Source organism: Sebastes umbrosus, chromosome 22 (assembly GCF_015220745.1).
Source record: "Sebastes umbrosus isolate fSebUmb1 chromosome 22, fSebUmb1.pri, whole genome shotgun sequence".
Classification (NCBI taxonomy): Eukaryota; Metazoa; Chordata; class Actinopteri; order Perciformes; family Sebastidae; genus Sebastes; species Sebastes umbrosus.
In genome coordinates, this window is record NC_051290.1 from 2,615,146 (window position 1) to 2,636,514 (window position 21,369).

A 21,369-nucleotide genomic window follows, 5' to 3' on the forward strand; every position below is an offset into this window, starting at 1 on the left:
TTCAACTGAGTTACTGTTAGTCTGATTAAGTGTTTAACTTCTTCCTATTTGTCTACTATAGTTTACTCTTCTATTGTTAAATGTTCCACTCTGTCTGTCTGTAGACTTCTCCATGTTAGTGTTGGTTATATGCTGCAGACAGCTCCACCTCCATGTTAACAGACTCTGGTAGTTTGATTTGTTTTCTATTTATTTCACTTCATGTCTCTATTCGTTCCTGGTCAGCCACTAAATATAAAACAGTCCAAATTATGCTCAATACATTTCTTCACAAAAAAAAACAAAAAAAAAAACATTTACATGATTAATATAATATATCAACTATAGTATTTCCACATTACCTTGTGTCTCCTCTGTCTTACAGGACCAAACTATGAGATGCGCAGTTTCTGGTGGTGATTCCTGAGCTGCTGTAGAATAATAGTCCGTCGTGCTCTGGAGGTTGGAAGGTTCCAGACTGAGAAGCGCAGAAAAACAACCAACAGCAGCTGGAGCTGGTCCTGCCGGAAAATTATTCGACAAAGGAGAATCAGCAGCTGAGGCTCCAACGACTTTGTCGAACAATTTCCCGGTTCCAGGCTGGGGAGGCAACAAACAACGCACCAACTATTTGCATCCCAGCCTGTGTGGTATCACTCCGCCGAGAACATAGACCCGACTTCAATGCGAAGATAACCAGAATCGCAGTCGCTCTCGGTTTTGTTTTTTTTCTGATGATGGATATATAGACGACAGGTTCGATTGCTGTAAATGATATTTCGTTGGTTTTTACGTGTTGGTCTTTTCGGCGGAGTGATACCGTACAGGCTGGGATACGAGGTGTGTCAAAAAAACCCGAAGGTAGTGGGAGGAGCCATGCGGAGGAAGCCGACAGACGCGTATAAATAGAGGCTCACTTCAGACTCACCGTTCAGAGGACCAGCACCTACACCGACAGTCTGCTGGTAGAGGAGGAGAAGATGTGACAGCAGATGACAGGAGATGACACCATGCTGCTCACACTCTAGTTTTCCTCTCTGTGGACTTTATTCTGATATTTGTGACTTCTCCTCTTTGAGTTCCTCTTTGAGTTCCTCTTTGAGTTCCTCTACTGTGAGGAGGACAGGTGAAGGTAAGACAGCTGGGTTAACATCATCTACACATCTGGCCTTTAAAGTCACACTTTAAATTGTCATTTGGTGCTTTTATTTTGTCGTAATTTTGCATTTCGTGTTGTTTAAAGTGTTGCTTTGGTGTTCAGTTTTAATATAAACCAAGTCTGGTACTAAAGCATGCGGTCGAATCTGCATTCAAAACCTCATTGAGGGCGGCTGGTTAGCTCAGTCGGTAGAGCGAGCGCCCATGTATGGCCAAGGCTCAGTCCTAGCAGCGGTAGATCCGGGTTCGAATCCGACCTGTGGTCCTTTCCGCATGTCATTTCTCTCTCTCCCCCTTTCCAACACTCTATCCACTGTCCTATCAATAAATACTTAAAAATAACTTTAAAAAAAAAAAAAAAAACCTCATTGAGAAATTAGTCATTTTTTGAGATGCTTCAGTTTTTGCTTTTATTTTGTCGTAATTTAGCGTTTCATGTAGTTTAAAGTAGTGACGGCGAGATGAAGCTTCATGAAGCTCTCCAGCAAGTTGTTTCATCTGCTTCAACTTCAGGTGCTCATGAAACCACCTGTTGGTCAAAGAGTGTAATGAACAGTGGTGACTGGTTAAATTGTTTCTAGGCAGGGTTGTGTTGCCACATCCAGTCAGTTTCAGCAAACATCTCGGTATGATTTAATGCAAAAGAGTGAAGGTATTAAAAACACATTACTACTTTACAGTTAGATAATCAACAATTACTTTATTCCAACAGGAGCAGTAAAGAATGCTTAGAACAACACAACAGTATAACATGAACTCAGTGGTGGAAAGTAACTAAGTACATTTACTCAAGTACTGTACTTAAGTACAGTTTTGAGGTACTTGTACTTTACTTGAGTATTTCCATGTTCTACTCCACTACATCTCAGAGGGAAATATTAGACTGTTTACTCCACTACATTGATTTAATAACTTTAGTTACTTTACAGATTCAGATTATTAATACAAAATATAATCAAGGAATAAATTATGCATTATTATACATTAAACTACCAGCAGTATATAATAATAAATGATGTATGGAGCTTTTGAACTCCAAAAAGGCAGATAAACACAGGTTCCTGTTAATTTATAATGGACATCTGTGTTGTGATATTTAAACAAACTATCCGTCAACAAGGAAATAAAAGCCTCTTGTCTACGAGGCCGGAGTGAGCTCCAGCAGCTCATAGCGGTCTCTGAGCGTGACTACCCGGCTTGCTGGCAGCGACCCGGGCAGGCGCTCGCTGGCTGTCACGGTATTCTGTGGAGCTTCTAAACTCCAACAACGGTGGAACAAATGTTCGATTCGCCATCTAACTTCGTAAAACTGCCAATATTAATAATCTACACAGTTGATTTCTCGCCTAACAAACTTTCAGAAGTGAATTTAGTGATGAGGCGACAAAAAACGTAAAAAACAGCAGCTTCTGGCTGCTGTTGTTGTAACCTTAGACTGTGCTGTTCCAGCGCTTTGCTTTGTAGGATACAGTAGGTGAGATAGACTGGTCCGATGCATACTGGAGAATTTTTCCAAATCAGTGCAACATCCAGGTATTTTTGGCGTACAGCTTTATTTGCAGAGCACATTTCAACAACAGGGCAAATCAAAGTGCTTTACAGAAACATTCAAGAACATTGCAACGAAGTGCAAAAGAACATTAAGACATAATTAAAACAGTTATAAAAACATAAAAACATTAAAGATTAGAAAATAAAAACAAGCTAAAAATAAAAGCTAGGATAGAAGCTAAAATAGAATCAAACACAAAAGAGTAAAAGCTCTAGTGCAGTATCAGATCATTATCTGGTTTAATTAAAGGCAGCAGCAAAAAGGAAAGTTTTAAGCTTTGTTTTAAAAGAAGTGAGAGTTGTAGCGGTCCTGCAGGTTTCTGGGAGCTTGTTCCAAATATTTAATGCATAAAAACTGAACGCTGCTTCTGCATGTTTAGTTCTGACTCTGGGGACACTAAGCAGACCTGATCCAGAGGACACTAAGCAGACCTGATCCAGAGGACACTAAGCAGACCTGATCCAGATGACCTGAGAGGTCTGGATGGTTCAGAACATAGCAGAAGATCAGAAATATATGTTGGCCCTCAACCATTTAGTGCTTTGTGAACCAGCAGCAGTATTTTGAAATCAATTCTCTGTACACATACTGCATACTACATACTTTATTTTGGCCAAATCAGTACGTATTACTAGTGTAGTATGAATACAGCCTGAGTCTCTGTTGATCTCAAAGCAGATCATACTTCCTGTTCTTCCTCAGTTGTAAATATCTAATCTACTAAAGTGGCTCCATCTGGTGTCAGAAGTACATTAGTGTTCCTGTCTTGGTGTCAGTCCACTGGTCAGTCATGTGTAATCAGTAGCACAGAGGAAGAAGTCCTGTGAGGACTAAAGACAGACTGTAGATTGTCTCTGTTGTCTCTACCTGTAATGAACAGTGGCGGCTGGTTAAATTGTTTCTAGGCAGGGTTGTGTTGCCACATCCAGTCAGTTTCAGCAAACATCTCGGTATGATTTAAAGCAAAAGAGTGAAGGTATTAAAAACACATTACTACTTTACAGTTAAATAATCAACAATTATGTTACTCCAACAGGAGCAGTAAAGAATGCTTAGAACAACACAACAGTATAACATGAACTCAGTGGTGGAAAGTAACTAAGTACATTTACTCAAGTACTGTACTTAAGTACAATTTTTTGACTTGTACTTTACTTGAGTATTTCCATGTTCTACTCCACTACATCTCAGAGGGAAATATTAGACTGTTTACTCCACTACATTGATTTAATAACTTTAGTTACTTTACAGATTCAGATTATTAATACAAAATATAATCAAGGAATAAATTATGCATTATTATACATTAAACTACCAGCAGTATATAATAATAAATGATGTATTATTATAGATTAAACTACCAGCAGTATATAATAATAAATGAGGTATTATTATAGATTAAACTATCAGCAGTATATAATAATAAATTATGTATTATTATAGATTAAACTACCCAGCAGTATATAATAATAAATGATGTATTATTATAGATTAAACTACCCAGCAGTATATAATAATAAATTATGTATTATTATAGATTAAACTACCCAGCAGTATATAAAGTCATTTATATCAGCTTTACCAGCTGCAACATTAAAGTGATGAACACATTAATGCATCAATAAGTATAATCCAATAATAAACATTATTCTGCATAATGTGTACTTTTATGTTTGGTACTTTAAGTATATTCATATGTTAATATCTTTGCACTTTTACTTAAGAAGGGTTTTTAACCCTTACCTGTAACAGAGTATTTCTACATGGTAGTATTGCTACTTTTACTGAAGTACAAGATCTGAGTACTTCCACCACTGCATGTATCATAATACAATAATAAACATGTTATACAATACTAATTTAATATAACAATATAATATATAATAGAAGTGTTTTCTTAACGTGATGCCCCTACTGACCTTGCTTTGTTTGGTAAACCAATAGTGGCCGGCCGCCACTACTACCAAGTAGTGTCCTAGTGGTGTCCTAGTAGTGTCCTAGTGGTGTTCTAGTGGTGTTCTAGTAGTGTCCTAGTGGTGTCCTAGTGGTGTCCTAGTGGTGTCCTCGTCCTTTAGTGTCGCTCCTCTAGTCTGTGTTGTGCGTAAAATCAAAAGCTGACCAGAAACTTCATTAACCATCGAGGAGAAATCTAGTTGGTGAAATAGTTTTCCTCTCTAACCCCCTACTCTGACTACAGAAACACAACATGGAGGTTAAACCATTAATGCATGATGATCACAGATAATACAGCCTTTAAATAGTCCAAAATAACAGGAATAAAACAACAATCATTGGAGACGAGTATAGATTAGTCTGATGACATTTTATTGAAGGTTTGATCTAATGAGGAGTCAGTTGTTTGGTGAGAGTGTTCAACACTGTTGATCTCAAAGCAGATCATACTTCCTGTTCTTCCTCAGTTGTAAAGATCTAATCTACTAATCTGGCTCCATCTGGTGTCAGAAGTACATTAGTGTTCCTGTCTTGGTGTCAGTCCACTGGTCAGTCATGTGTAATCAGTAGCACAGAGGAAGAAGTCCTGTGAGGACTAAAGACAGACTGTAGATTGTCTCTGTTCTACCTGTAATAACTGAACTTGTATCTGATGTGTTTCTGTCTCCTCTCACAGGATGAAGATGATCTGCAGCATCCTGCTGCTCCTCAGTCTGACCTCCTGTGTCTCTGGTTAGTTGACCTTCACTTTATTATCCACAAACACTAAATACACTTTCAGACAAACATCTCTAGATGGAGTTTGACATGTTCAAGTTGTCAGTTTGTCTGCTGCTCACTTTCCCTCTCTGTCTCCTCTACAGGAGCATTTGTAGTGAATGTGACACAGACCTCCTATCAGGCAGAGGAGAACCACAACATCACACTGGAGTGGATGTTCACAACCAGAACCAGCAGTTCCACCGACATACTTTATATCTACTGTGAACTGTTAGCTGATCTCAGACCCTTAGTCCTGTTTCATCTCTATGGAAGTGTTGAGGACCCAGAGTTTCAGGATGAACAGTTTACAGGACGAGTCCGGTGGGACAAAGACGTCCTCAGAGACGGACGACTCAGACTTCACATGTCCAGACTCAGGATTGATGACTCTGGTTGGTACCAGTGTGAAGTGCTCACAGGTGATGGTACGGGCTCTAGGATATGTCACCTCAATGTCACAGGTGAGTTGATTCAGTAGAAGTCAGTCAGTGAAACCAGACTAAGAGTCTACAGCCCTGCTAGTGCTAAACACATCTTAGTTTAGCATGTCAGCATGCTGCAGGGGTCATACTGGTTAGTATAAAGTAGTCTCAGCTTCATCCCTGCTGGAGCTGTACCAAAGAACACATATTACTAAGAAGTGAAAGTCAACTGGTCGTTCCATTACAACGTCAGCTCCCAGCAGCAGAGCTACGCTTCCGCCATTTTGGACTGAAAGCGACTACCAGACGCAGTAAAACGTACGTCATGGCTACCGTTGATGAAGACTAGGATCATATTTAGTCTTTCTTTTGTCAGTCTGCTGGATTTATTTAGTTTCCTGTTTCAGTAAAATGGTTCCACTTCAGACAATCACACACATTTTATTTTCTGTCCTTTACAGCAGCTGCTGATGAGCCCAAACCTCTGAGACCAACAAGGAGACCAGAACCAGAGAGACCAACAAGGAGACCACAACCAGAGAGACCAGCAATGAGACCACAACCAGAGAGACCAACAATGAGACCACAACCAGAGAGTCGGGGAAGGATCGCCCTCTCCGTTGTACTGACAGCAGTTCTACTGGTTCTCTGTGCTGGACTCTGCTTTGTCTTCCTTCGTAAACGACTCGTAGGCCTATAGAGTAAACACCGAAACAGACGTACAGACGAATCGATGTAACCTGGAGTAGGATACACATCTGTAGGAGAGAGGACAGAGAGAGGAGATGATGGTGACATCATCAATGTGTGCAAAAACAGAAAACGTCACAGAATGATGCATGTGTTTGGGATACAGTGTAAATATAGAACACACAGCATCTTTAGCTTTATAAAATGTTGAACTATGTTGTATGTGTAAGGCAGTAGCCTAAGTCGACCACCAGGTGTCGCTGGTGAGCTGTCAGTTCTCATCCAGAATCCATGGATGTATTAAAGGAAGAGAATGGAGCAATAACCATGTTTGTCTGTTACATGAAACCGTAGTTCTGAAATCCAGTTACGTGTTGGACATCATTTTTTCCTGTTTGCTTTGCTGTCAGTGCTTCGTTAGGTAAACATGGAGGTCTTCATCATCGTAGAATATATTAATTCACACACACGCTTTCAGTTTATCTTTTCAACTAAAGTGTTAATTAAGATGTTGACTTTCTCTTTGGCATGAGTTGTAAAAAGTAAGATATGTTTAGTATGTGAATAGTGTCCGTAATGTTGGCCTGTTGCTGAGTACGAGCAGAGCATCCTCTCAGTGGAGAAGAAAATAGTGCAGGATGGAGGATTAGTCTTTTCAGTTATTGTCTGCTCTCTGTCTTATTGTTTCATTTATATTATTTTCACATTAGATCTTATGTTAAGATGCCTTATATCATTTTATGTGTAGTAATTTATTTTCAGTGTTAGATTATTATTTTACTCTGTTTACTTTTGTACTAGAATATACTTCCTCATGGAGGGTTTACTTTGCTTTCACTGCTTCGTAAGGTTTTGGACCAGCAGTAGAGCCGATGTTGTGGGTGAATAAAGTGTTCCCGCTCTCAACCACAATCCAGAACTCCTGTGCCGGTGTTTCCTTTTCTCTGCATCACACCCCATCACACATTAAGAAACACAACGCAGAGTCCCAGGGTGTGCAGAGAGGCTCCAGCACGTGGGTTACATATGTATGGAGCTGTAGTGTATGCAAAAACATACAGACTACATACTGTACAGATTTACAGTATCTATTCACCAACATGAACCTCATTTCCTCTGTCTATCTACAGTACCCATTTATCATATATCAGACTACATTGTGCTATCTAATATGATAATATAGGCTACATTTACTAAAGGATGGGACACTTCTGAAGATTTGCTTCATATAGTCGACATACTAAAGTTCTTCAGTTGGACATGTGGTGACTGTTGGATAATGTAAGAGCTCGTCCAAACTGTCATATACTATGTTATACGGTAGTTGAATGCGCTTGTGCATGTACTGTGGGGGGTTTACGACAGTAACAGAAACGATCCACTTGTAACTGAACGGCTGTCTGACGGTGTTCATTAAAAGTCAGGAAAGTTAAATAAAGCCTCCATCGCAATTATTTACACAAACATAATAAAAATAGTTTATATTTCATTTAGTTTGCTAATTGCTCGATAATGTAATGAACTAGAACTGGGTTTGTTCTAGTTCATTAGAACTAGAACAAACCCAAACATTTTTGCTTATGTTGCAGATAAATATCAGCTAGCATGGTCTGCTACGTTAGCTTTGACTCTCAGCATCTAATATTCATGAATTCAACAGTTATATTAAGTTATTGTTTAAATGTTACTGAGCTGTACGGTGAGAAGAAGAAGAAGAAAAGATGATCTTCACCTTGTTGTTCTGGATCTTGAGGGTTACCTTTGTGGGCGGCCCAACCTGTCATCCATGTGCTCACCTGTTCACTTCTGTTTCCATGGAAACCAGATTTGTTTGCCTTTGAATAAAACATTTACTATATGGTATTTGTTTATTTGTTTTATTTCAGAAGTGTGGGACAGGCACATTAAGATGGGAAAAAAATGATATAGTTAACAAATAAATAATGTTAATATGGTGTAAAGTAATATGAATATGAAACAGTTCCATTTGAAATAATGACATATTATAATTGAATTAGCTCATTTAACGTATCTCAACATTGAGACCACAGTTGTGGGACATGAAGAAAAAGTGATGTTTGGACCCATAAAATGTTTCATACATTTTATTAAATCACATTATTTATAATGTCAATATGGGTAATAACACGGTGTATATATTTATCAAGCACTGCACTAAAGGTTTTTAACATAAATCTAAAATGTCATTGCTGGGACTTAGAAATGCTCGTAGTGGCAGAAACACTCTGTTACTGTTGTGAACTGCTGAAAGATAAAGTCAAACATTCAGTTTTAGCAGTTTGATGAATAACACAACGTCACAGAGGTGAGGGTGGAGGGACCGGGTTGGAATTGGGACAACTGTGTCACTTATTGTGCTAACATAACTTCTGGGTTTCTTATAAGAGTGCTTTTAGTGTACTTGTGTGTGTTAGCAACACTGCAACACTGACGGCTGGACAAGGATTGTGATTGGTCAGTGTTCAGACTGTGTGAATTGTGATGAGCTAAACTATTCAGCAGCATTCTTTTATGGGATAAGAGAGTTATGTTATCAGCTTGTCCTGACTAAAACAAATATGTTTGAGTAAATGTTGATTCATCAGACTACATTATATTAATCACGTTGCTGTGAGAGTGGCGTAGTCTGGGTTAACATATGTCCAGTTAAACTTCAGTGACAGGCTATTCTTTTATTACCCACAAATTCTGATAAAATTAATACATTTAAAACACACACACACACATGCACACAAATAACATGAATAAAATAGTAATACACTTTCTTTTTAAAATTATTTCTGTATAGCCGCAAATTTTCTAAACATAAAAAAATTAATGTTACATTAATTTTGGTTTTCATGTGTGCATTGAGTCGTTGTACGTTTAATCTACCAAAATGCATTTAATCAATGACCATGCCATAATAATATAAAATAAAACAAAGTAACACTTCCTGAAATGAGTGCTGCTAAAACTCAAGTTACGATTCAGAGCTGGCCCTTTAAGGCTCTAAAGTACACAAGTGTGAACACTGACCAATCAGAAGCCTGCATCGGGACAAGGATTGTGTCATCAGCTAAACTATTTAGCGAGTTTAAAGAGTTTTTGTTCAACAGCACTGCTGCTTCCACTTTTGGTTGTTGCTCAGCAGAGTCTCATACTTTGGTCCTGTAGGACAGAAGAGACACAAGGTAATGTAGAAATATAGATGGTTGATATATTATATTAATCATGTTTATGTTTTTTTTATTTTTGTGAAGAAATGTGTTGAGAATAATTTGGACTGTTTTATATTTAGTGGCTGACCAGGAACGAATAGAGACATGAAGTGAAATAAATAGACAACAAATCAACAAACAACCAGGTTCCTCTGGAGTTTAGTTTAGAGACTCGTTGTCTCTCCGTCTGTTTCTCCTGATCCTGACTTCACTCTGGATGTATTATTTACTTTAACTAGTCATGTGAGTATATGGCTACTTCTACTCATTTCCTCTTTTTGTGTTGTCTGTTGTGTGCCAAGAGGGTGAGACAGCTCTGAAGGGTTCATTAAATGGTGGAACATGGTCTCAAAAAGTACAAAATGCAAGTCTCACTCAAAAATAATCCAAGGCGCGCACACACACACACACACACACACACACACACACACACACACACACACACACACATTATTATCTTTTGTTAAAACACATTTCAATAAACAGTTCATTCTTGTAAATTTTACATGATTTTCCTGTCATTTTGAAATACAGGGGAAATGTTTCAGTCACCTCCCACTGCTGTCAGGTCAATTCTCACTGTGATCTCAAAGCAGATCATATTTCCTCAAAAAATCTAATCCACTAAAGTGGCTCCATCTTGTGTCAGAAGTACATTAGTGTTCCTGTCTTGGTGTCAGTCCACTGGTCAGTCATGTGTAATCAGTAGCACAGAGGAAGAAGTCCTGTGAGGACTAAAGACAGACTGTAGATTGTCTCTGTTCTACCTGTAATAACTGAACTTGTATCTGATGTGTTTCTGTCTCCTCTCACAGGATGAAGATGATCTGCAGCATCCTGCTGCTCCTCAGTCTGACCTCCTGTGTCTCTGGTTAGTTGACCTTCACTTTATTATCCACAAACACTAAATACACTTTCAGACAAACATCTCTAGATGGAGTTTGACATGTTCAAGTTGTCAGTTTGTCTGCTGCTCACTTTCCCTCTCTGTCTCCTCTACAGGAGCATTTGTAGTGAATGTGACACAGACCTCCTATCAGGCAGAGGAGAACCACAACATCACACTGGAGTGGATGTTCACAACAAGAACCAGCAGTTCCCCCAACGCACTTTATATCATCTGTTACCTGTTAGCGAAGCTCAAGACCTCAGTCCTGTTTCATCTCCATGGAGGTGTTGAGGTCCCAGAGTCTCAGGATGAACAGTTTGCAGGACGAGTCCGGTGGGACAAAGACGTCCTCAGAGACGGACGAATCAGACTTCACATGTCCAGACTCAGGATCAGTGACTCTGGTTGGTACCAGTGTGACGTGCGAACAGGTTATGGTAGTGGCTCTAGGATATGTCACCTCAATGTCACAGGTGAGTTGATTCAGTAGAAGTCAGTCAGTGAAACCAGACTAAGAGTCTACAGCCCTGCTAGTGCTAAACACATCTTAGTTTAGCATGTTGGCATGCTGCAGGGGTCATACTACGCTTCCGCCATTTTGGACGGCAGTAAAACGTACGTCATGGCTACCGCTGATGAAGACTAGGATCATATTTAGTCTTTCTTTTGTCAGTCTGCTGGATTTATTTAGTTTCCTGTTTCAGTAAAATGGTTCCACTTCAGACAATCACACACATTTTATTTTCTGTCCTTTACAGCAGCTGCTGATGAGCCCAAACCTCCAACACCAACAATGAGACCAGAACCAGAGAGACCAACAATGAGACCAGAACCAGAGAGTTGGGGACGGATCGCCCTCTACGTTATACTGGTACTGCCAGCAGCTCTACTGGTTCTCTATGCTGGATTCTACTTGGCCCTCTGTCTTAAATTTACTCTGAGTTCTCAGAGAAACAACCCATCAGGACTAACCAAGCGACAACCTCCGATACTGAGAGAAGGTCGTGTCTAGAAGGTAACACCCAAGCTGCGAAAATGTGCGAAAACTCTTGCGAGTCTCGCTGCCCGACGACCTATCCTAACCTCAACTCATCATCACTGTATGAAGAGTTCATCATTAAGATTTAGCTGTAAGTTGGTTCAGTTTTCCCTCCAGCTGTTATCAATCATGTGTTTTATGTCCTCTGTTTACTGATGGATATTGTTACTTTGCACTGAATCTCTTAATGTTAACTTTATAATGTGTTCATTCATATAAATGTAGTGATTCCTTCACTATGGCAGCTAGCATGGTCTGCTACGTTAGCTTTGACTCTTAGCATCTAATATTCATGAATTCAACCGTTATATTAATATATTGTTTAAATGTTACTGAGCTGTACGGTGAGAAGAAGAAGAATAAAAGGTGATCTTCACCTTGTTGTTCTGGATCTTGAGGGTCACCTTTGTGGGCGGCCCAACCTGTCATCCATGTGCTCACCTGTTCACTTCTGTTTCCATGGAAACCAGATTTGTTTGGCTTTGAATAAAACATTTACTATATGGTATTTGTTTATTTGTTTTAGTTGTATTATTTCAGAAGTGTGGGACAGGCACATTAAGATGGAAAAACAATTATATAAATGATGTTAATATGGTGTAAAGTAATATGAATATGAAACAGTTCCATTTAAATTAGCTAATTTTACGTATCTCAACATTGAGACCACAGTTGAGGGACATGAAGAAAAAGTGATGTTTGGACCCATAAAATGCTCCATAAATGTTATTAAATCACATTATTTATAATGTCAAGATGGGTAATAACACGGTGTATATGTTTATCAAGCATTGCACTAAAAGTTTTAACATAAATCTAAAATGTCATTGCTGGAACTTAGAAATGCTCGTAGTGGCAGAAACACTCTGTTACTGTTGTGAACTGCTGAAAGTTAAAGTCACACATTCAGTTTTAGCAGTTTGATGAATAACACAAAGTAATATATGATAAATATTGAGTTGATTGTTGGAGTTATGGAGAAGGTTTAGGACTATATACTTCTTCCAACTTCTTTTCAGACATGTCATATTTATTTATGTTGATTATTTGTTTACTGTTCGTTTTATTAGTTATTCTTGTTTTGTTTTTTACTTGTTACATGTTCCAAATAATTAATAAAATAACGAAATGGTTGTCACCGTCCACTCATATTAAACATGAATCACAATTAGTGTATGAGAATAATATGCAAGATCAGCATATAGTTTGTTATTATGAACGGCTGAATGGTGCATTGCATTAAATGCTGCAGGCTGCAAGGCATTATGGGATGTTATTCTCTCCTTTCCTTTGGTAAAGGATGCTCCAGTGTTTCCTCTGCTAAAGGAGATAATAAAGGAAGCATTGAAGCTCCTTTCCTTTGGAGTTACTTTAGTGTCTTTATTATGCAATCAAACAAAAAAAAAAGTTTTGAGAGCAAAACTTTCCACTGAAATCAAAATATGTCTGCTTACAAATCCAAAAACTCCTGTCTGCAAATCGCGTTCAATGTAATGTAAAGTTTTTGGCGAGAAACTTGAATAAGTACAGTTGTTTGGAGATGTTTTCACAGCAATATAAAATAGATAATAGAGAGGGAATGATGACCTGTTTAACTTCCTAACATGAACTCTGAGCACCTCATAATATAGAATTAAAAATACTAATGCCAAGATTTATTTTTATCAATAAAAATAAATGTATTAATTTCCTGATCTTTAGAATTGTGTGTTGTTATGCGAATAACCACTAAAGATGACAATATCAAAGTAAAAGGACAACAAATAGAATTAGAATTCAGCACAACATTGAATGAAAGCAGAACTCTGTTCATTAAAGTGTGAATTTGCAATAAAAATATTTTGTCACCTAAAATCTAGGAATAATTGTGATAAATAATTCTGATCTCAATATTGATCCAAATAATCGTGATTAGCATTTCGTCCATTATCGTGCAGCCCTACCACCTTATAGAGCTTGGGTGATTCATTGAGCTGTGGGGAGGTGAAGGTGTGAGACCAGGCTGCATCAGACCAACAGTTTGCTGTGTAACTGAAAAGAGAAAGTCGAAGTGAACCTGAACAGAGGAGGAGCCTCCTCCTAGGAGAGAACCTTTTACGGGAATGAATGGGGCTCCACTTCCAGTTCTCTTATCATGAATCATCAGCAGTAACGATGATGAGCAGCAGCAGCAGCAGGTGACCGCTCCACAGTTGGTTGTTGGTGTGCAGTCTCGTAGTTTGGTCCTCTACAACAGAAGAGACACAAGGTAATGTAGAAATACAGATAGTTTATATATTATATTAATCCTGTTTATGTTTGTTTTTGTGAAGAAATGTGGTGAGAATAATTTGGACTGTTTTATATTTGTTGCTGCCCAGGAACGAATAGAGAGACTAAAGAACCAGGTTCCTCTGGAGTTTAGTTTAGAGGTCCTACAGTTGTCTCTCCGTCTTTTTCTCCTTTCCCAGACTTTACTCTGGAAGTATTTCTTATTTTAACTTGTCATGTGAATATCTATGGCTTTCTCTGTCTAGTTTTTATAACTATTTTGAATATGAAAACACTTGGTAGTGTCAAGAATCCTCATATTGGTGTGATTGTATGCATCAAAGGGTTAAATCAAGCATTTATGAAGTGCTTAGAGGAAATTTGAAAAATATTGCAGTATATTTTTAGGCCATATCGCCCAGCCTTATTTAAAATATTAAAACGCTTTGTCCTCGTCCTTTAGTGTCGCTCCTCTAGTCTGTGTTGTGCGTAAAATAAAAAGCTGACCAGAAACTTTGTTAACCATCGAGGAGAAATCTAGTTGGTGAAATAGTTTTCCTCTCTAATCCATGATTAGTCCATGATCTTATGGAGGTATCTTGCCTTATTTTTATAAGCCTGCATTAAAATATCATATTTTAATAAAACAAGTACTGAATACTTCCCATCATTCAGTTCAGTACTGTTATTTTAACATTGTGATCATCATTCATTTTTATTTGTATAATCATTCATGTGATAATCATTATTAGAGTTATATTGTGTTTATGAAGACTGCTGTTCATATTGTTGTTAGAGGTTTGATGAATATATTATTGATTAGAAATGGCTGATAAAGTTCACTGGACCAGTAACTATATAGTGTTCTGTATATTATATAGTGTATATATACATGTATATATAGTGTTCTGTATATTATATAGTGTATATATACATGTATATATAGTGTTCTGTATATTATATAGTGTATATATACATGTATATATAGTGTTCTGTATATTATATAGTGTATATATACATGTATATATAGTGTTCTGTATATTATATAGTGTATATATACATGTATATAGAGTGTTCTGTATATTATATAGTGTATATATACATGTATATATAGTGTTCTGTATATTATATAGTGTATATATACATGTATATATAGTGTTCTGTATATTATATAGTGTATATATACATGTATATATAGTGTTCTGTATATTATATAGTGTATATATACATGTATATATAGTGTTCTGTATATTATATAGTGTATATATACATGTATATATAGTGTTCTGTATATTATATAGTGTATATATACATGTATATATAGTGTTCTGTATATTATATAGTGTATATATACATGTATATAGAGTGTTCTGTATATTATATAGTGTATATATACATGTATATATAGTGTTCTGTATATTATATAGTGTATATATACATGTATATATAGTGTTCTGTATATTATATAGTGTATATATACATGTATATATAGTGTTCTGTATATTCATGAAACAACAGGGAGAGGACACCACCATGCTTTGAGCTTTTGTTTTTCTTGGATCTCTGGTCTGCTGGGAGAGAAACACACAGCAATGATTAATCCATCCTGTTACTGTGAATACTGACAGTGGACATTGAAGTTATCACTTACTTCTCTTTCTAATCCCCTCAGTATGTAAAGTTAAGTGTGTGATGTACAGCAGGAACTGTGAATTAGGACTTACATGTTCACTCTAGTGTATCTGATGTGTTTCTGTCTCCTCTCACAGGATGAAGATGATCTGCAGCATCCTGCTGCTCCTCAGTCTGACCTCCTGTGTCTCTGGTTAGTTGACCTTCACTTTATTATCCACAAACACTAAATACACTTTCAGACAAACATCTCTAGATGGAGTTTGACATGTTCAAGTTGTCATTTTGTCTGCTGCTCACTTTCCCTCTCTGTCTCCTCTACAGGAGCATTTCTAGCATCTATGGCTTTCTCTGTCTAATTTTTCATACTATTTTGAATATTTTGAAAACGATTCATAGTGTCCTAGTAGTGTCCTAGTGGTGTCCTAGTAGTGTCCTAGTGGTGTCCTAGTAGTGTCCTAGTGGTGTCCTAGTGGTGTCCTAGTAGTGTCCTAGTAGTGTCCTAGTGGTGTCCTAGTGGTGTCCTAGTAGTGTCCTAGTGGTGTCCTAGTAGTGTCCTAGTGGTGTCCTAGTGGTGTCCTAGTAGTGTCTTCGTAGTGTCCTAGTGGTGTCCTAGTAGTGTCCTAGTGGTGTCCTAGTGGTGTCCTAGTAGTGTCCTAGTAGTGTCCTAGTGGTGTCCTAGTGGTGTCCTAGTAGTGTCCTAGTGGTGTCCTAGTAGTGTCCTAGTGGTGTTCTAGTGGTGTCCTAGTAGTGTCCTCGTCCTTTAGTGTCGCTCCTCTAGTCTGTGTTGAGCGTAAAATCAAAAGCTGACCAGAAACTTTGTTAACCATCGAGGAGAAATCTAGTTGGTGAAATAGTTTTCCTCTCTAACCCCCTACTCTGACTACAGAAACACAACATGGAGGTTGAACAGAAACTGCAAACCGAGTATGATAATAAATGATATTAACATTTTATGACACATTTTATTGAAGGTTTGATCTTGGGTTGTTTGATGAGCAATGTTGACTAGCTGGAAACCACCTACCTGCTGTCAGGGTTATTATTTGACTATTGATTTCAAAGCAGATCATAGTTCTTCCTCCAGGTATTTCCCCTGGTAAAGCGACCTTTAATCTAAAGGTCGCGATACTAGACCCGGTTTCATGTCAATCAGCACATTAGTTATTATGGAGAACTCTTCTGTGCAGTTAACCTGCTCAAGACTATAGTATTGAATTATCCTGATGCTTATCAGTCAGCAGCCACTCCGTTATTCGATCATTTTATGGATGTATCTTGCCTCATTTTTATTAGCCTGCATTAAAATACCATATTTAAAAAAAACAGGTACTGAATACATCCCATCATTCAGTTCAGAACTGTTATTTTAACATTGTGATCATCATTCATTTTTATTTTTATAATCATTCATGTGATAATCATTATTAGAGTTATATTGTGTTTATGAAGACTGCTGTTCATATTGTTGTTAGAGGTTTGATGAATATATTATTGATTAGAAATGGTTGATAAAGTTCACTGGACCAGTAACTATATAGTGTTCTGTATATTATATAGTGTATATATACATGTATATATAGTGTTCTGTATATTATATAGTGTATATATACATGTATATATAGTGTTCTGTATATTATATAGTGTATATATACATGTATATATAGTGTTGTGTATATTATATAGTGTATATATACATGTATATATAGTGTTGTGTATATTATATAGTGTATATATACATGTATATATAGTGTTGTGTATATTATATAGTGTATATATACATGTATATATAGTGTTCTGTATATTATATAGTGTATATATACATGTATATATAGTGTTCTGTATATTATATAGTGTATATATACATGTATATATAGTGTTCTGTATATTATATAGTGTATATACATGTATATATAGTGTTCTGTATATTCATGAAACAACAGGGAGAGGACACCACCATGCTTTGAGCTTTTGTTTTTCTTGGATCTCTGGTCTGCTGGGAGAGAAACACACAGCAATGATTAATCCATCCTGTTACTGTGAATACTGACAGTGGACATTGAAATCATCACTTACTTCTCTTTCCATTCCCCTTGGTCCATTATAGACCAAATAAGTATTTCCACTAGACTGACATGTAGGCTACATCCAGCCTTCTTTCTTTCTTTCTTTCTTTCTATATTAATAATGGTAGTAATAGGGCAGACCGAGCTCAATTCCTGCTGTGCTAATTAATGTGTTTTAAAGACCTGACAAACAGTCAGATGTCTGTAGGCCGACAGCACTCACTAAAAAAAGCTAATACAATTTGCAGAGGTGCAAATATCAATGAAAGAAGTGATTTATTTAAAATAGAGTCTACGTTCAAAACCACAAAAAGAAAACCTGCAGGACTTGGTAATGTATTAATCATTGTTATATATATATATATAGTATATATGGTATCGTCGTATTCTAGCATTGTGGATTAGTGGTTGTTGTTATTTTTGGGCTACTTACGCATTTCGTAATCTTCCATTAGCTGCTGTGATTCCCACCAGCACCCTGTGCTTTAGACATGACTCTACCACCTCCACTGCTGTCAGGTCAAAGCAGATCATACTTCCTGTTCTTCCTCAGTTGTAAAGATCTAATCTACTAAAGTGGCTCCATCTTGTGTCAGAAGTACATTAGTGTTCCTGTCTTGGTGTCAGTCCACTGGTCAGTCATGTGTAATCAGTAGCACAGAGGAAGAAGTCCTGTGAGGACTAAAGACAGACTGTAGATTGTCTCTGTTCTACCTGTAATAACTGAACTTGTATCTGATGTGTTTCTGTCTCCTCTCACAGGATGAAGATGATCTGCAGCATCCTGCTGCTCCTCAGTCTGACCTCCTGTGTCTCTGGTTAGTTGACCTTCACTTTATTATCCACAAACACTAAATACACTTTCAGACAAACATCTCTAGATGGAGTTTGACATGTTCAAGTTGTCAGTTTGTCTGCTGCTCACTTTCCCTCTCTGTCTCCTCTACAGGAGCATTTGTAGTGAATGTGACACAGACCTTCTATCAGGCAGAGGAGAACCACAACATCACACTGGAGTGGATGTTCACAACCAGAACCAACAGTTCCTCCAAATCACTTTATATCTACTGTGAACTGTTTGCTGATCTCAGACCCTTAGTCCTGTTTCATCTCCATGAAGGTGTTGAGGTCCCAGAGTCTCAGGATGAACAGTTTACAGGACGAGTCCGGTGGGACAAAGACGTCCTCAGAGACGGACGAATCAGACTTCACATGTCCAGACTCAGGATTGATGACTCTGGTTGGTACCGGTGTGACATGAAGACAGGTGATGGTAGTGGCTCTAGGATATGTCACCTCAATGTCACAGGTGAGTTGATTCAGTAGAAGTCAGTCAGTGAAACCAGACTAAGAGTCTACAGCCCTGCTAGTGCTAAACACATCTTAGTTTAGCATGTTAGCATGCTGCAGGGGTCATACTACGCTTCCGCCATTTTGGACGGCAGTAAAACGTACGTCATGGCTACCGCTGATGAAGACTAGGATCATATTTAGTCTTTCTTTTGTCAGTCTGCTGGATTTATTTAGTTTCCTGTTTCAGTAAAATGGTTCCACTTCAGACAATCAGACACATTTTATTTTCTGTCCTTTACAGCAGCTGCTGATGAGCCCAAACCTCTGACACCAACAATGAGACCACAACCAGAGAGACCAACAATGAGACCACAACCAGAGAGTCGGGGAAGGATCGGCCTCTACGTTGGACTGGGACTAGCAGCTCCACTGGTTCTCTGTGCTGGACTCTGCTTTGCCTTCCATCGTTCTTTTACTAAATCTATTGATAAAAGAGGAAACATCAATACAGCCGTACAGACGTTGAGTTTCTCAGAGAAACAACCCATCAGGACTAACCAAGCGGTAACCTCCAGTGCTGAGATAAGGTTGTGTCTAGAAGGTAACCTCCAAGCTCCAAGAAAACAATGTGAAAACTCTTGCGAGACTCTCTGCCCGACTACCTATCCTAACCTCAACTATTCAAGGTCAATACCTAACCTTAACTATTTGATATCAATGCTTAACCGTAACCATTCAAGGTCAATGCCTAACTTCAACCATTCAAGGTCAATACCTAACCTCAACCATTCAAGGTCAATACCTAAATTCAAACATTCAAAGTCAATGCCTAACTTCAACCATTCAAGGTCAATACCTAACCTCAACTATTCAAGGTCAATACCTAACTTCAACTATTCAAGGTCAATGCCTAACTTCAACCATTCAAGGTCAATGCCTAACTTCAACCATTCAAGGTCAATGCCTAACTTCAACCATTCAAGGTCAATACCTAACTTCAACCATTCAAGGTCAATACCTAACTTCAACTATTCAAGGTCAATGCCTAACTTCAACCATTCAAGGTCAATGCCTAACTTCAACCATTCAAGGTCAATGCCTAACTTCAACCATTCAAGGTCAATACCTAACTTCAAACATTCAAGGTCAATGCCTAACTTCAACCATTCAAGGTCAATGCCTAACTTCAACCATTCAAGGTCAATGCCTAACTTCAACCATTCAAGGTCAATACCTAACTTCAAACATTCAAGGTCAATACCTAAATTCAACAATTCAAGGTCAATACCTAACCTTAACTCATCATCACTGAATGAAGAGTTCATCATTAAGATTTAGCTGTAAGTTGGTTCAGTTTTCCCTCCAGCTGTTATCAATCATGTGTTTTATGTCCTCTGTTTACTGATGGATGTTGTTACCTTGCACTGAATCTCCTAATGTTAACTTTATAATGTGTTCATTCATATAAATGTAGTGATTCCTTCACTATGGCAGCTAGCATGGTCTGCTACGTTAGCTTTGATTCTTAGCATCTAATATTCATGAATTCAACCGTTCAGTTTGCTGTGGAACTGAAAAGTGAAAGTCGAAATCAACCTGAACAGTTCTCTTATCATGAATCATCAGCAGTAACGATGATGAGCAGCAGCAGAGGGTGACCGCTCCACAGTTGGCAAGGGCATGAAACACCTGAAAAACACACACAGAGGAGATAAGATCAGGATATTGATTGATATCAGCAGTGGTTTAATGTAACTAGTTACTGTATTTAAATACAAATTCAAGGTACTTTACTTGAGTATTTCCATTTTCTGCTACTTTATACTCCACTACATCTCAGAGGGAAATATTGCACTTGTTACTCCACTACATGTGAACATTTGACAGCTTTTCATGCACACTAGTGCAGCAGTAACTAATCCAGAAACATCATCTATTATAGTACAACACTGACTTTACTGCAACATAGTATATCTGTTGTTTTATAGCAATTAGAAATGTTCTTCAATCACTCCACAAGGAGGAGCTCTTAAGCTCCCCTTAAATTCTTCTTTACTGATTTATTTGGCCACTTGGGGGCAGCAGAAACAAACCACCACCTCACTGTATGTGTATTAATCCACAGCTGAAAATAGTCCCCAACAAATGCACTACTTCCTCCTGTTTGAGTAACGTTTGTTAAAAACTACAGTGCCCAGCTGCTTTAGGAAATTACTGATCCCTTTTTAAAAATGAAAGTAAACATTCAACCCGGTCTCACGGGAAGGCGTAGAAATAGCACGACATTTACGCAGACTTTCCACGTGTCATGAGTACACATTTTAGGCTTTTTGCGCGTCATTTGTTCGCCACGCAAACGTCCGCAGTTATATCTAAGAAAGAAAATCACTAACTTAGGTTTAGGCAACAGTAACAGGGTGTTTCTGCCCAGCAATGACATTTTTCATTTTTGTCAAAATTTGC

General features: G+C 37.9%; 5 protein-coding genes and 2 long non-coding RNA genes across 16 annotated transcripts in view; 3 read left to right on the plus strand and 4 right to left on the minus strand.

Annotated features, from left to right (window-relative positions):
* Nucleotides 1-8,208, minus strand: part of LOC119481913 — a 37,085-nt gene extending 28,877 nt beyond the window's left edge. Inside the window, exons 1-2 of the long non-coding RNA XR_005205303.1 lie at nt 8,087-8,208; nt 337-341 (exon numbers count right to left, since the gene is read on the minus strand). This is a non-coding gene — a long non-coding RNA (uncharacterized LOC119481913). The remainder of the gene's footprint in view (nt 1-336; nt 342-8,086) is intronic.
* LOC119481860 overlaps nt 1-12,173 on the plus strand; it is a 36,526-nt gene extending 24,353 nt beyond the window's left edge. For 2 of the 6 annotated variants that reach the window (XM_037759163.1, XM_037759165.1), the window contains one exon: nt 11,628-12,173. In XM_037759163.1, coding sequence (XP_037615091.1) covers nt 11,628-11,754 — 127 coding nt within the window. In that variant the 3' untranslated portion in view covers nt 11,755-12,173. Of the gene's footprint in view, nt 1-1,323; nt 1,335-6,287; nt 6,348-6,416; nt 7,436-11,627 lie in introns of those variants that run through there. The other 4 variants (XR_005205278.1, XR_005205279.1, XM_037759166.1 and 1 more) reach the window with 4 other exon arrangements.
* LOC119481862 overlaps nt 1-21,369 on the minus strand; it is a 166,214-nt gene that overhangs the window by 103,869 nt on the left and 40,976 nt on the right. The gene's annotated exons all lie outside the window — the stretch shown is intronic.
* LOC119481846 overlaps nt 1-21,369 on the plus strand; it is a 145,971-nt gene that overhangs the window by 79,116 nt on the left and 45,486 nt on the right. The gene's annotated exons all lie outside the window — the stretch shown is intronic.
* LOC119481879 (butyrophilin subfamily 2 member A2-like) overlaps nt 1-21,369 on the minus strand; it is a 429,385-nt gene that overhangs the window by 63,183 nt on the left and 344,833 nt on the right. The gene's annotated exons all lie outside the window — the stretch shown is intronic.
* Nucleotides 11,579-20,293, minus strand: LOC119481909. Its single transcript, XR_005205299.1, has 3 exons — nt 20,195-20,293; nt 19,687-19,708; nt 11,579-11,709 (listed from the first exon to the last, which is right to left on the minus strand). It is a non-coding gene; the product is annotated as an uncharacterized LOC119481909 (long non-coding RNA).
* LOC119481867 lies at nt 18,228-20,409 on the plus strand. Of its 2 annotated transcripts, none has more exons than XM_037759180.1 (4): nt 18,228-18,431; nt 18,563-18,922; nt 19,211-19,592; nt 20,187-20,409. In XM_037759180.1, the coding sequence occupies exons 1-4, from the start codon at nt 18,377-18,379 to the stop codon at nt 20,242-20,244; spliced, it is 855 nt and encodes a 284-aa protein (XP_037615108.1). In that variant the 5' UTR covers nt 18,228-18,376; the 3' UTR covers nt 20,245-20,409. The 2 variants fall into 2 exon arrangements, with proteins under 2 accessions (XP_037615108.1, XP_037615107.1); XM_037759179.1 differs by having other exon boundaries at nt 18,234-18,431; nt 19,208-19,592; nt 20,187-20,406.

Excerpts from the sequence above, each read along its gene's own strand:
- LOC119481867 (XM_037759179.1), top strand. The coding sequence starts at position 18,377 with ATGAAGATGATCTGCAGCATCCTGCTGCTCCTCAGTCTGACCTCCTGT. Across the intron at positions 18,432-18,562 it reads TCTGACCTCCTGTGTCTCTG|GAGCATTTGTAGTGAATGTG; the intron begins GTTAGTTGACCT and ends TCTCCTCTACAG. Across the intron at positions 18,923-19,207 it reads ATGTCACCTCAATGTCACAG|CAGCTGCTGATGAGCCCAAA; the intron begins GTGAGTTGATTC and ends TGTCCTTTACAG.